Raw genomic sequence first — 13,727 nt, 5'->3', positions numbered from 1 at the left:
GTGTATTAGTGCTCTGCTCGGTCATCTCAAACAACATGAATGATTCTCAATGTCTGTGGAGTTTCCAGTGTTTGAGCAGTCAGATTTATACAAAATGCTCATCCACACTAAGATTGCAGATTTAAGCAGTTGAATAAATCACACTAGGACATGTCACAATTTTCATTTGATTAATTGTCCATTTCAGTGTAAAGTGAGTAACTACTAAAGCCTGTGAGCATTTTAAAGCTGCCGTGTGTCAGTCAAACTGCGTGCTGATACAGGATATTCGGTGCTCGGTACTACCAGTACTGAAGAAACTGGTATTATTACATCTTTTTTATTTAAGCATCGACCTTGGTACCGAAGTAGTGGTACTTTTGACAACACATATACATATATATATATATATATATATATATATATATATATATATATATATATATATATATATATATATATATATATGTGTGTGTGTGTGTGTGTGTGTGTGTGTGTGTGTGTGTGTGTGTGAGCGTGTATTTATCACTTTGTGGGGACCAAATGTCCCCATAAGGATAGTAAAACCCGAAAATTTTGACCTTGTGGGGACATTTTGTCGGTCCCCATGAGGAAAACAGCTTATAAATCATACTAAATTATGTTTTTTGAAAAGTTTTCTGTGAGGGTTAGGTTTAGGGGTAGGGTTAGGTTTAGGGGATAGAATATAAAGTTTGTACAGTATAAAAACCATTATGTCTATGGAAAGTCCCCATAAAACATGGAAACACAACATGTGTGTGTGTGTGTGTGTGTGTGTGTGTACTGTACACTGTACTCAGTATATTTCTGCAATGACAAACTATTGATAACATTAAAAGAGAAATATGCATGAAAAGAGGCTAGTGTCATCTTTCAAATCAAATATATGTCACTGAAATTATGTTTTCAATACAACAGCATTAGTAAATGAAATATGGCTTGTGCCCCTGAGCACTACAAGTCACCATTCACAATCTATGCTATAAATGTGTACAAACACATGTTGGCTTGGTTTAACAAGGCGATTTCGGACATAATTTCCCAAATCAGTGATGCTGAAAAACCACAGAGCATGAAGTAAGACTGATAGTGGTCTGAGACAAGAAAAATCAGAGCCCATGAAAGACAAGAAACCAACAAGGCTTTGAGGTCTGCCGGTCCCAGCGAGATTCCACACACACCAATCGACACACAAATACACACCCCATCGACCATCTGGCAGCTGTGTCTAGAGAGTACAGACATCTCTATGGACCAGAGAGCATTTCAGTGAGCCACATAACCCAGATGCTCCAATACCAATTTATCAGGGCCCAAAACTGCAGCAGAGTGTGTGTACATGTGCAGATATATAGGATCAAAACACCTGGATTCCACCAACCCACACTACCCTTTTGAAAACAGCAGCATAGTTGATCACCACATATGTTTTGTTTTGGACACTGGTATGCTTGTGTCCACAACAGATGTCTTAACATACTTAACCTACAAAACTTCCTTAGGTAACTAATTTTACCAGAAAGACCATGCCGGACAAGTTAGGGTAAAGTCAAACATGACCAGGATTACTAGCTCAGTTTTGCTGGTGAAAAGCATGGATATGTTTGCTCACCACCACCAAACCAGCAATAATCAGCATAAACCTACTTGAACCATCAAGAATTCACAGCTAACCAGCATCAAACCAGACCTAACCAATATAAACCAACCTGGACCCATTTTAATTGTAAGCTAAACATCCCCAAACCAGCACTAACCACAGAGGACCAGCATTAATCAGCATAAACCAACCAGAACCAACCTGAATTCTAAGCTAAAACCACACAAAATCAGCACCACATATCATAAACCAGCCTGAACCAACATAAATTATCAGCTAAACCAGCACTAACCAGCAAACTAACTTAAACCTCATGAATTATCAAATAAATCTGCACCAAACCAGCATTAATCAGCCTTGACCAGCATAAACCAACTTGAACCAGCATGAATTCTCAGCTTAACCAGCACCAAATCAGCACCAACTAGCATAAATATGCCTGAACCAACATAAATGATTAGCTAAACCAGCACCAACCAACAAACCAACCTGGACCAATTTGAATTATCAGCTTAACCAGCACTAACCTGCAAACTAACTTAAACCAACATGAATTATCAGATAAATCGGCACTGGATCAGCATAAATAAACTTGAACCAACATGAATTCTCAGGTTAACCAGCACCAAATCAGCACCAAGTAGCATAAACCAGCCTGAACCAACATAAATTCTCAGCTAAACCAGCACCAACCAACAAACCAACCTCGACCAATTCAAACTCTCAGCTAAACCAGCACTAACCAGCATAAACTAACCAGAATCAACATGAATTCTCAGTTAAAACACCACCAAACCACCAACAAATAGCAAATCTAGTCTGAACCAACATAAATTCTTAGCCAAACCAGCAACAAATCAGCATCAACAAGCATAAATCAGCCTGAACCAACATAAATTCTCAGCTAAACCAGCACTAACTAGCATAAACCAACCTAAACCCACACTAATTATCATCTTAACCATCATCAAACCAACATAAACCTGCTTGAACCTACTGTATATGAATTATCTATTGTCATGAGGTCAGCACCATCCATAAATCCATGGCGGCCCATTGACCAGCACATTAATATTTAATAGCAATCCAAGTCTGTGTGAATATCTTCAGTCATCCTTTGGAAAATATTTCAGACAAGAGGAAGTAGAAAAAAAGAGAAAAGCAAATAGTAAGAGTGTGGTCAGCATCTGTAGCTCATTATTCACATCAGCTGCAGTAATCTCCATCACTTACACACACGCTTCATATTCCTGTCCACCCTTAAACAAATTAGGGGCCTGCCGTGTGCATTTAGCTGACTGTGTGATAGAGATGGATTGAACAAAAGCATGAACAAACCTCAACACAGACACAGAACCACCAATGAATGTCTGTATGTGTTGAAACTAGGGTGGCCAAAAAATAGAAATAATCAATTATATCATCCTACATGCAAGAATTTACGACGAGTCAGAGAACAATGCAAATCTACTGAACATGGTATGTCAGACAGATGTACTGTACAAGGAAAATTTCAATGCTTTCTAAATGTTTCATCATGCACATGAAAGTTAAGAAGATTTCAACTTTTACTGCAACACACTCTGACCTGGATGTCCGTTGACCACTGAGAATTTTAGAGAGGTGGGTCCAGTTGTGCTGTTTGAAAACCATTTTTTTTATATATATTCCTGCTTGACTCTTAAAATTTGTTATGTGACAAAAGTGTAATACTTAAAGTAATATTCCGGGTTTAATACAAGTTAAGCTTTTGACAACATTTGTGGCATAATGCTGATTACCACAAAAATACCTTTCGACTTGTCTCCCCTTTTCTTAAAAAAACAAAAGCAATGAGACAATGGAAGTGAATGGGGCCAATCCATAAACTTAAAATAGTCGCTGTTTCAAAAGTATTGTCACAACATGTAACTAATATTCGTGTTAACATGATTTTAGAGTGATAAAATCGCTTACTAACCTTTTCTGTGTAGTTATTTCCAATCCAATACAACTTTGTTGCCACGACAACGTAAAAAAATTATTTAACAAATTTTCAGCTCAAATAATACACTAGTTTTAACAGAACAATTAAAGAAAGTGATTTTACTTACGTAAAGTAAGTGAGTGAGTAAGTGATTCATGAAAATTATACACTTCATGCCTTTAAACCTTCCAAAAATTGGCCTCATTCACTTCCATTGTAAGTGCCTCACTAACAAGTCAAAATAACTGTGCAGAGTACAGAGCAAATGAAATACAGTTGTTTTTGCATTTCCCAACTAAGATGGGGTCAGAGCACAGGGTCAGCCATGAAACAGCAACCCTGGAGTAGATAAGGTCAAGGGCCTTGCTCAAGGGCCCAACAAGGGTATCTTGGCAGTGCTGTGGCTTGAACCCCAGACCTTTCGGTCAGTAACCCAGAGCCTTAACCACGGAGCCATCACTTGCATCTATTTTTTATCCTTAACCTTTAATATGACCAACAGTAACAGTAATACTTGCATTAGCAAGCACTACTAATACATTTGTTGTTACTAGATTAAAGGTCTTCCAACTAGGGGTGGGTATCACCAAGCACCTCACAATATGATACGTTTCATGATGCATATGTCGCCATTCAATATATCATGATGAATCACAAGATCATAATTGGATCACGATTCAGGGAAACCCAGCAGCAAACCCAGTTACGAATTTAATTTATGCAAAATAATCTGAATTTAGCCAAAACAATTTCCATCCCATGCATTTAAGAGAATAAAATCATCTTCTGGGGCATTTAGCAGCAAAACAGATGTGAAAATAAAAGTTGAAGCCACTGTGGTATTTTTATTAAATGTAATAAATTCCTACTTGTGTTTAAGAGCGAGCAGACAAAATGCACAGATTCATGTTTGCTAGCATTCAGAAAGTTCACAACACTTCGACCGTGGCATGATTGTTGGTACCAAACAGGCTGGTTTTAGTATTTCTGTAACTGCTGATCTCCTGACGCAGGGGCTTCTCTCTTGTGGCTTGTTTTCTCCGCTTGCCATTTTGCCAACTAGCGCGTACATAACTGTGATGCCATCAAGTGATTTGACATACTAACAGTTAATAGGACAGCTTCTCTCTTTAGAAATTTGACCCACGTGAAACAAAGTCGGAGTGTGTCCATCTACAGAGCCACACAGATGCATTAGCGGAGGTTACAATTTTGCATGTCTATTTGGCGCTTTATTTTCATCGCCAAACCGTTTGATCCAGGGTAGGGTTGCACCAGATGTGTGTAAGTTCACACTTAAGTTAGGATGCAAAGTTCACACTAAGGGCTTAGTAAATACTAGCTAGTTTGTAAATAATTCAATCACCACCTGTTCTTAAGGCAAGACTTAACTAGTATGTCTTAAGCTCTGCGTAAAGTAATGCGTAATTGCATAATATGATGTTTACACAAATTTGTCCAATAAGCAGCCTTCAATTTTGAAGTATTAAAAAGCCATGCATTTCAGTTTTATCTCCTTACAGTTGATGTTCAAGCCTTGTTTGCTCACGTAAATGTCAGCTGTAATAAATTATATTCCCATTAAAATACGAAACATGATTTCATTAATGGCATATTTTGCATTGAAAGTGTAAAACATCTAATCAAGCTATAAACATTATCACGAATGTGTTAAAAAAGCCCCATTCTCAAAGCATGTTAACTTTGGCAACCCTTAAAGTAGATTAATAATCTTTGGTTGATTTGGACAAGGCAGGTGAGTTGAGGTCACCTCAGTACATGAATGGAAGTGATTTGTCCCTGCAGCGAGTGGAGATAAACCCTGCTTGGGTTGCTTTGTCACTGACAGAACAACAGTGTCAGTCAGAATGTTGGCTCAGTCTGTGGTGAGGTCATTTGATAAAACAGACTCAGACCAGAGCAGGATCAGAGGACAGATTTGATGTGGTTTGTAGTGGGGTGGCTTTAGATAAGGCTTGTTTATTTGGGCCAGTCATGTGGGAACAAAAGACTTCAGCGATGCACTTACCTACATGACCACACTCAGACCTCTTTAACGGCGAGGATTTGACCGAGGGGTTTGACGTCTAAGCGTTTATGCTTGTGTGTTAGGAGGCTAGATTGCTTTCTATAACCTATTTGATGTTTCCACAGAAAGAAAAATCTAAAAATGACAGGCACTTAAAATCCTGATTGAACATTTAAACCTACCACGCTCATAAACAACACACAAAAAAACAGAAATCATCACACTTGAGTGAGGAATAAAGTGGCAATCTTCTTAATGATTTGAAAAAAGGCAATTTGAATATTTACTAATGTGTGCAGTTTAATGAGAACCACGTGCGTGACATAATGTTGATTACCACAAAAAATTATTTTGACTTGTCCCAACTCTTTAAAAAAGGCAAAAAATTAAGTGACTCCAGCCAGGTCTCCTAAGCAACCAAATTGGTCTGGTTGCTAGGTAGGGTAGAGTCACATGGGGTAACCTCATCGTGGTCGCTATAATGTGTGGTTCTCGCTCTCGGATTGTGAAATTGCATGGATGTCGTGGATAATAAAGTGAAGCCTCCGCACGCGCTATGTCTCCGTGGTAACGCGCTCAACAAGCCACGTGATAAGATGCTCGGATTGATGTCTCAGACGTGGAGGCAACTGAGATTAGTCTTTCACCAACCGGATTGAGATGAGTCACTACGCCACCATGAGGACCTAGAGCGCATTGGGAGTTGGGCATTCCACATTGGGGAGAAAAGGGAATAAAAACAAAATAAATAAAACAAATCAAGGTTACAGTGAGGCGCTTACAATGGAAGTGAATGGGGCCCATTTTTGGAGGGTATAACTGAATCAGAAACTTTTTAATAGGCCTTCATTATTCATTTGTGGTACTTTACAAATGCCTTTTACTTTTAGATTTTACAGTTTTAGCCTCGTCCCAGACCCAGACTTTCAAAACTATTAAAATCCATTATAAAATTACAAATTATTAAATGTTTAAAACTATTATAATCTAAACATAGAGTTAAATGCATATAAACAATTTCAATATTTATTGTGTAAGAATTATTTATATTTTTCAAATATTACGACTGTTCCAAATCCGATTTTGCCCCAAGCAAACTACTTGTACATGGTAACCAAGTCGACAAGTGTCTGTTTAGAGTGTGCTAGACATAAAAAATTTGACAAATGGAAACAATTTAAAATTTAAGGTAAATATTACTTTTGTATACTTGTTGTCCTTTCTAATCAAACTGTATTTTGCCAAATTACCCCCAAAATTTGGAAAATTAGGGATGCTCCGATCAAGATTTTTACAGCCAATACCAATCACAGTCCTTCTTGTCAACTGATTGGCCGATACCAATCCCGATAACTACACTTTTAATCAGGATGTCTGTCATGGCAATATGTAAGCTTTCTGCACATGGTCACTATAAATTACATTTTCCTCTTCCCAGAAATATCACTTTGACTAGATTAAAAAGTGTTTTAAGGCTTATTAAAAAAGTTAATTTTATAAAATGTTTTAGAAGACTTAAACAAGTATAGGCTAACAAAATATTATCTATATTAAGATAAGATAGCTCTACAAAAAATTAAGCTTAGTGTCAAAAACTAAAAACAAACTGATTAGGTGCAATTAAACGTAATGTGACATTTTTGGTTATAGATTAATTGTCATTATATCATATACTTATTATTATTCCTTTGCATAATAGTATGGTATCTTAATATTGTATAAAGAATTTTATATTTGTAAATTCCTTCCCAGCCTATTCATTTAGTTGTATGATTGTATTAATGGTTAATTATTCACTTATTGCTGCTTGAACTTTAATGAGGGGAACACGCGCTCTCTCGTGAGAGAAAGAGATGAAAGGAAGGCGGAGAAACAGCGCAAGTTTCTGGACTCTACGGGTGCTACTATTGTTAATGAAGTTTAATCGGGAGATATTTAAAAAAAGATTTACACCACATCTTGAAACTCGCATTATAACTGAGATGGCTATGACCGGAGGAGACCGAGAAGCTGCTGCCGTGAACAATAATAAATAACGTTTCACAGCTTGCGCTGTTTTCCCTTTGCCTTGTCACGTGTGAAATGCCACATTAACAGAACAGAACAAAAATTTTCATATTCGCAATACCTCTCCCACTGCATCTTTCTTAACTGTTGAATCAAGTTTACTGTTTTACAACACTATGCCAGTATATCCCACATTCCGTGATGCAACAGTGCTGCTGATGTCATAAAGGAGCCACGTGTCTTTTGCAACATGAGCGATCGGTTTATGCGATCGGCCAAATGACCAATAACCAGTCGAGTTGCAAGGCCGGATCTACAACCTGGCCGATTGGGCCGGTGCCCCTGATATCTAAGGGCCTCTGGCTGACGAGAGGAAATAATTAGCGCAGTGTTCTGAAATAGCTGAATCCCGCTTATAGAGATTCAGTCTGAAACACGTCCTCTTTCTCTTAGCCAATGGATGGCATTTTATGAACATTTTTCATATTAGCAGTAGTTCATATTGATGTGAGGTTCATGGGGTATGAATTTCGCCGGTCCTGTAGTGGAGTCAAAAAAAGAAAAGTAAAGAAAGATATATAGAGAAGCAAGAGATGCTGTAGTGTTGGCAGCAGTGCCAAACATCTCAAATATATATATATATATATATATATATATATATATATATATATATATATATATATAAAAGGAAGACTCCAGCCCCATCGACTCAGGAGGTGGATAAGCTATCTATCTTTCTATCTATCATATTTTAGCTTCCCTTATTTAGAAAAGCTAGCTGTCTTTGCTTTGCTCATTTGTTTTTACTTAGAAAAATACTGTTGGTGTGACAGGTACAGCTGGCAGTGTCAGGGTGATATCAATGTGTGATTAGGAGGGCATAGGGAGTGACGACACCGGTACAGAGGAGAACGGGATTAAGGATGACGAGCATGTAGCCTACAAGATGAGAGTAAGCTAGCTATCTGTGCAATTTGAACAAAAAAGCTAGATATTGCATTTGCGATTTTAATTGCGATTTTGGTAAATGTTATTCTCTACATTCAAAAATGCATTTAATTGTTCAGAAACACATTTTTGGAGGGAAAATGGTCTTTGCATAATTTATAGATAATAGTGTTTTTTTCTTTAGGCGCTTCCTTAATCCAGTGTTTCCCAAACATTTTTCTGCGTGGACTTTAATTTTTTTATTACAAAAAAAAAAAATCCCACTACAAACCAGTATCCCACTAAAACCATCGATGATTGTTTTCCCTTTCAAGAACTTGTCCATGTTTTCTGTCCATCTTAGTAGTGTGTTTACTCATAATGTTTGAAATTCGGCTATGCAAAAAACAAGTAACATAGAACAAATAAAAAAAACGAATATTGTGTGAAAAATGTTATACCGAGACTTTACTTTCTAGAAGTCCACGGTGCTAAAAGTGCCTAAGGTTAAAGAAACACCCAAATCTGCATCATATCGGCCACAGTCTTTAAATATTGATCAATCACTATTAGGTCACCTCCTGGTCTCGCTGTACTAAAACCGAATTTGCTTAAAGAAATTACCCTGTTCTTTTAACCACAGACTGCTCTTGGTATCACCATCTAATATATAATACCTCACCTAGCATGATTTATGTTATAATAGTGTTTCACAAGCGCTGTGCCATACGTGGACATTCATGATTCATCAGATTTATAGTGTTATTATGGACTGCTGTACTTAAGTCTGATGCACTGTACTTTAAGCCCACTGATGCATAGAAATCAAAGCGGAGTCACTCCAATTCCCACTAACCCAGATGGTCCCCAAGACCCTTGTCTTCCTCCCAATTTCTCTCTCTCTCTCTCTCTCTCTCTTACACACACATACATAAACACTCTCTTTTCCTCTCCCTCCCCATCCCTGTTATCTTCCCCTATCTCGTCCGCCCGCTCTCTCGCTTCCTCTGAAGCACACATGGCTTTGACATATTGCTTGTGGTCACTGGGCTGCTTTGGCAATTAGGAGCCATAGTCTGATCTCTGACTGATACAGGCTCAAGAAGTGACTAATGCACACAAATCTACTACAGCAAACACATTTTAAACCACAAACGCCAATTCCCTTTCAATTAGCCACTAAAGAGGGGAATCGCCAGCCCCATTCTTTCCATCTGGCACCTTCAACAACACTTCCTCCCACCCGCAGTAATAAAAAACATTAAATAAATAAAACTCCTAAATAAATTTAAAAGGTGCTATTGTTTGTTCAGTCTGACTGAAATCAGAATGAGACACATTATGGCTTGTGCAGATGTAATTAACACTGATTGTCTGCATTACATTTACATTACAATATGCATATGGTAAATGCTTTTATCCAAAGTTACTTACATTGCAAGCTATACATTTTATAAGTGTGTGTGTTCCCTAGGAATGGAATCATCGAGTGGTTTATTTCATGATTATAAAAAAGCGCACACACTTAAGCAAAGTGCTGTCACAATTGTGCATAAATAAATAAAAATTAATTACCCAGCAACACAGGGATGCCCATCAAACTGAGTGAGAACTAAACTCACACTTGCAAAGCATAAACCTCTGTGCCAATATGACTGCGTGTATTCAGACAGAGAGAGGGGCGAGGTGAACAGGTTGGTGATGGAGAAAATTGGACAGGCAGTGGAGATGCAGACAAATAGAGAATCCCTTCATGTTGACTGTGTGTTCATTACAGATCTGGAGACCAATCCACACACACACACACACAAATACAGCATCCCGAACTGAGTCTGATTTCTGGCAAGGGGACAACAGCCAGTCATCCACCATCTGTCAAATAGAAGACAAGGAGGGAGATTTCTCTCTCTCTCTGTTTCTCGCTGCTTTTCTACTGGTGTTTCTGTTTGATTTTTAGAATAAATCATACACTAACGTGACCTGAATACAACATGATACTGGTCACAACCAGTGATTTGTATTCCCAAAGCAGAAATAAAGTGTTTAAGTGCCTCCAGCACACCCATTCTCAACATTTAGATTAGTAGTCAACCTACATTGTTTATTCTTTAAATTATTACATTTACTCCCCAATCCTAAATATGTTCCACAGTCGCCTTCAGCTTGCTCACAGTTCTAAATACAATTATTATTTCATTATTTAATTTCTATACACATTTATAAGTCATATTTAATCAAACTACACAATGGTCACTGTAAGACATTATAGATATTAAAGTTTTATTGTATTTATTGATTTATTTATTGATTTTTGTTAATGCATGGTTTCCTGTAAAGCTGCTTTGAAATGATGTGTTTCAAAAAAGCTATACAAATAAAAATAACTTGTGGTAACATTTACGTTTTAAATGTGCATATATATATATATATAATCTAAGACTATTTCAGCACCTAAAGAGTGACATAAAAAGTATTTTTTTAATGTGCACATATATATATATATATATATATATATATATATATATATATATATGCACATTAAAAAATACTTTTATATCACTCTTTAGGTGCTGAAATAGTCTTAGATTATATATTATATATATATATATATATATATATATATATATATATATATATATATATAATCTAAGACTATTTCAGCACCTAAAGAGCGACATAAACAGTCTAATCAGTTATTTTTTACTGCCCCAAATCCTGCCAACCAGGATACCTGGTGCCAATTCCCACTTTACCGGGAAATACTCTTTTTTTTCCGCAAGAGAATTAGCATAAACAGCAATTAATAGCAAATGTATGAATGAAAATAGCTTTTTCCAACTTTATTTGATACCAACGGGGGTTTTTTTTTTCCGTACAAAAACTTCGTGAATACATTTCAGCGCAATTAATGGTGAAAACACAACGCGCTCCACGAAACAACTTGAAGCGCGGGGCGCGCGTGATACACTCCACGGAGCGCGTCAAAGAGGCATCACAGGTAAAAGATGAAATCCAATATTTACCTTCCATCGCGAAAACCGCCGTAACCACGCACAAAATCTGTATTAATCCCACAGACATGGTAAAAGTAATTGGCAGCTGCCGCGGAGTCCCCCTTTATTTTGGAAAACCAAGCGGCGTGTCGTGCGCGTAAAATCCGTCACTTGTCACACGGAGTGATATTCCAGTGGGCGAGTGGCGTGGAGACACATCTCAGGCAGTAGTAAGGAGTGAGTGGATTCTGTCACAGACGCGAAGCGCAGAGATGAGAGAGAGAGAGAGAGAGAGAGAGAGAGAGAGAGAGAGAGAGAGAGAGAGAGAGAGAGAGAGAGAGAGAGAGACGAAAAACCCTTTAAAACGTTAGAACCAATCACAGACTGTAAACCGAAAACCGCCAACCAATGGTCTTTCCTTCCTGCAAGCATTGTTATACTAAACAACATTTTTTCAGTGGCCTTTTTCAGGCGAGAATATGTGCTCGGCTGGAAGAGAACGAGTGCCCTCAGCTGGCCTAAAAATGCTCAAATTCATATTAAAAGCATCTATCAAGAGAGATGCGCCCTAGTTTGTGCCGTTCTTATCTGCTGATGACTAATAGTGTCAGAATAAGTGCCTGACGTGAAACTTAATAAAAATGACAAGTGTTCACAACAGGTGCGTGAGTTATAAATCAAATTGTCCCTTGTCTCTAAAGATCTGGGAACGTTGTAGTAGGCCTGTAGATGGAAGTGAATATAGAAAAAAGATGTAGAACTCTCATAGAACTAGACGTATTTCATCATGCTGTGAGACTCAGCCCCAAAGATAAATTGCAATTACGACTTAAGTCATTTGAAACGCGAAAGTGGCATTCAAATTAGAGGGCGATAAGAATCACAGAGAGAATGAGAGACTGTTGATAATTGCACTTTGGGAACACTTAAGGGTACTTCATGCGAATAGAATATTTATTCTTCTCCTTTAAATCAAAATTAAACTTTGTTATTTCAAGTAGGCCTATACACTGTATATAAAAAAAAAAAAAAAAAAAAAAAAAGGGATCCTGCTGTTGTTACTTGAAGGAGCAATTTCTATTTAATCTAACAATATATATATTTTTTTAAATACTTAAAGAGGTTTGTTGGTTTAGCCTAATGTATTTAGGTAAAATATAAATTTTTGAATTGAATAACAACATTAGTTTATTAATAATATAATTTTATTAGTATTTATTTATTTATTGCTTAACATATTTGCGTATCAAGTGACCCCACAGAAAATGTCACAACTTTTATTCAATTTTTTCAAAAGTTTATTGAACACAATATTTAAAATAACACAATGCATGCAAGTGAACATCATTTTATTGATTTTTAAGACAGAATGGCACATAAAAAAAAAAATAAAATAAAAAAAAAAAAAATATATATATATATATATATATATATATATATATATATATATATATATATATATATATATATATATATATATATATATTAATAACATAAAACAGAAACCTAACATGAATACTTTTTGTGGTGTTAATTTAGCATTGATGAAACTGGGCAGGGGATTTCCATTTCACAGCACGCTTTGGATTGGACCTGATAGGGAGATTTTAATGCAAGAAGAATAGGGATGGGACATCTCATGATGGGTCACGATTCAATGTAATCTTGATTCTATATAATAACAACTGAATGACAAAATATTACAGAACATTTTTTATTTTCTGAAAAATGAGCAAAATGCACATTACAATTTCTCATCAAAATAAAGTTATTTAATACACAATATAAGTGCTCAAAGTTGAAATAAGTGTTTCTCTATAAGAAAAGATCACAAACAAATAAGCTTTCAAAAATAGTACATTTTGGCTGATCAGGAGCAGAATAAGCAATAGAACTGAACAGAACCTGTCTTGAAAAAAGTATGTGAAAGTGTGTTTTTATCTTTAAATCATTTTTCTGATATCATCTGGGCCACCATCAGGATTTATGGACAGGGGGACAATATTTTCCAAATGTGTGTGGGGTTGGGGGTGGGGGGTGATGTGTGACAGATTTTGACTGTGCGGACAACAACAAAAAAACAGCAACCACCACTTACCGTGGGACTACCCTCATCCACACCCACTCCAGCACCATCCAGGACTATTAAATAATTTATAAAAATATCTTATTTTTTAAAAGAATGTTGTTTCTAGAGTAGCAACA

General features: G+C 36.7%; 1 protein-coding gene across 1 annotated transcript in view; it reads right to left on the bottom strand.

Moving 5' to 3' along the window:
• LOC127648586 (ephrin type-B receptor 1-B) overlaps window positions 1-11,733 on the bottom strand; it is a 348,045-nt gene extending 336,312 nt beyond the window's left edge. The window contains exon 1 of the mRNA XM_052133235.1: window positions 11,553-11,733. Within this exon, the coding sequence (XP_051989195.1) occupies window positions 11,553-11,610 (58 nt within the window). The 5' untranslated portion in view covers window positions 11,611-11,733. The remainder of the gene's footprint in view (window positions 1-11,552) is intronic.
• Window positions 11,734-13,727: the final 1,994 nt, after the last annotated feature.

This window comes from Xyrauchen texanus, chromosome 9 (genome assembly GCF_025860055.1).
Source record: "Xyrauchen texanus isolate HMW12.3.18 chromosome 9, RBS_HiC_50CHRs, whole genome shotgun sequence".
NCBI classification, from domain to species: domain Eukaryota; kingdom Metazoa; phylum Chordata; class Actinopteri; order Cypriniformes; family Catostomidae; genus Xyrauchen; species Xyrauchen texanus.
Note: the sequence above shows the minus strand (reverse complement) of the source record. Positions and strands in the feature narration are given on the sequence as shown.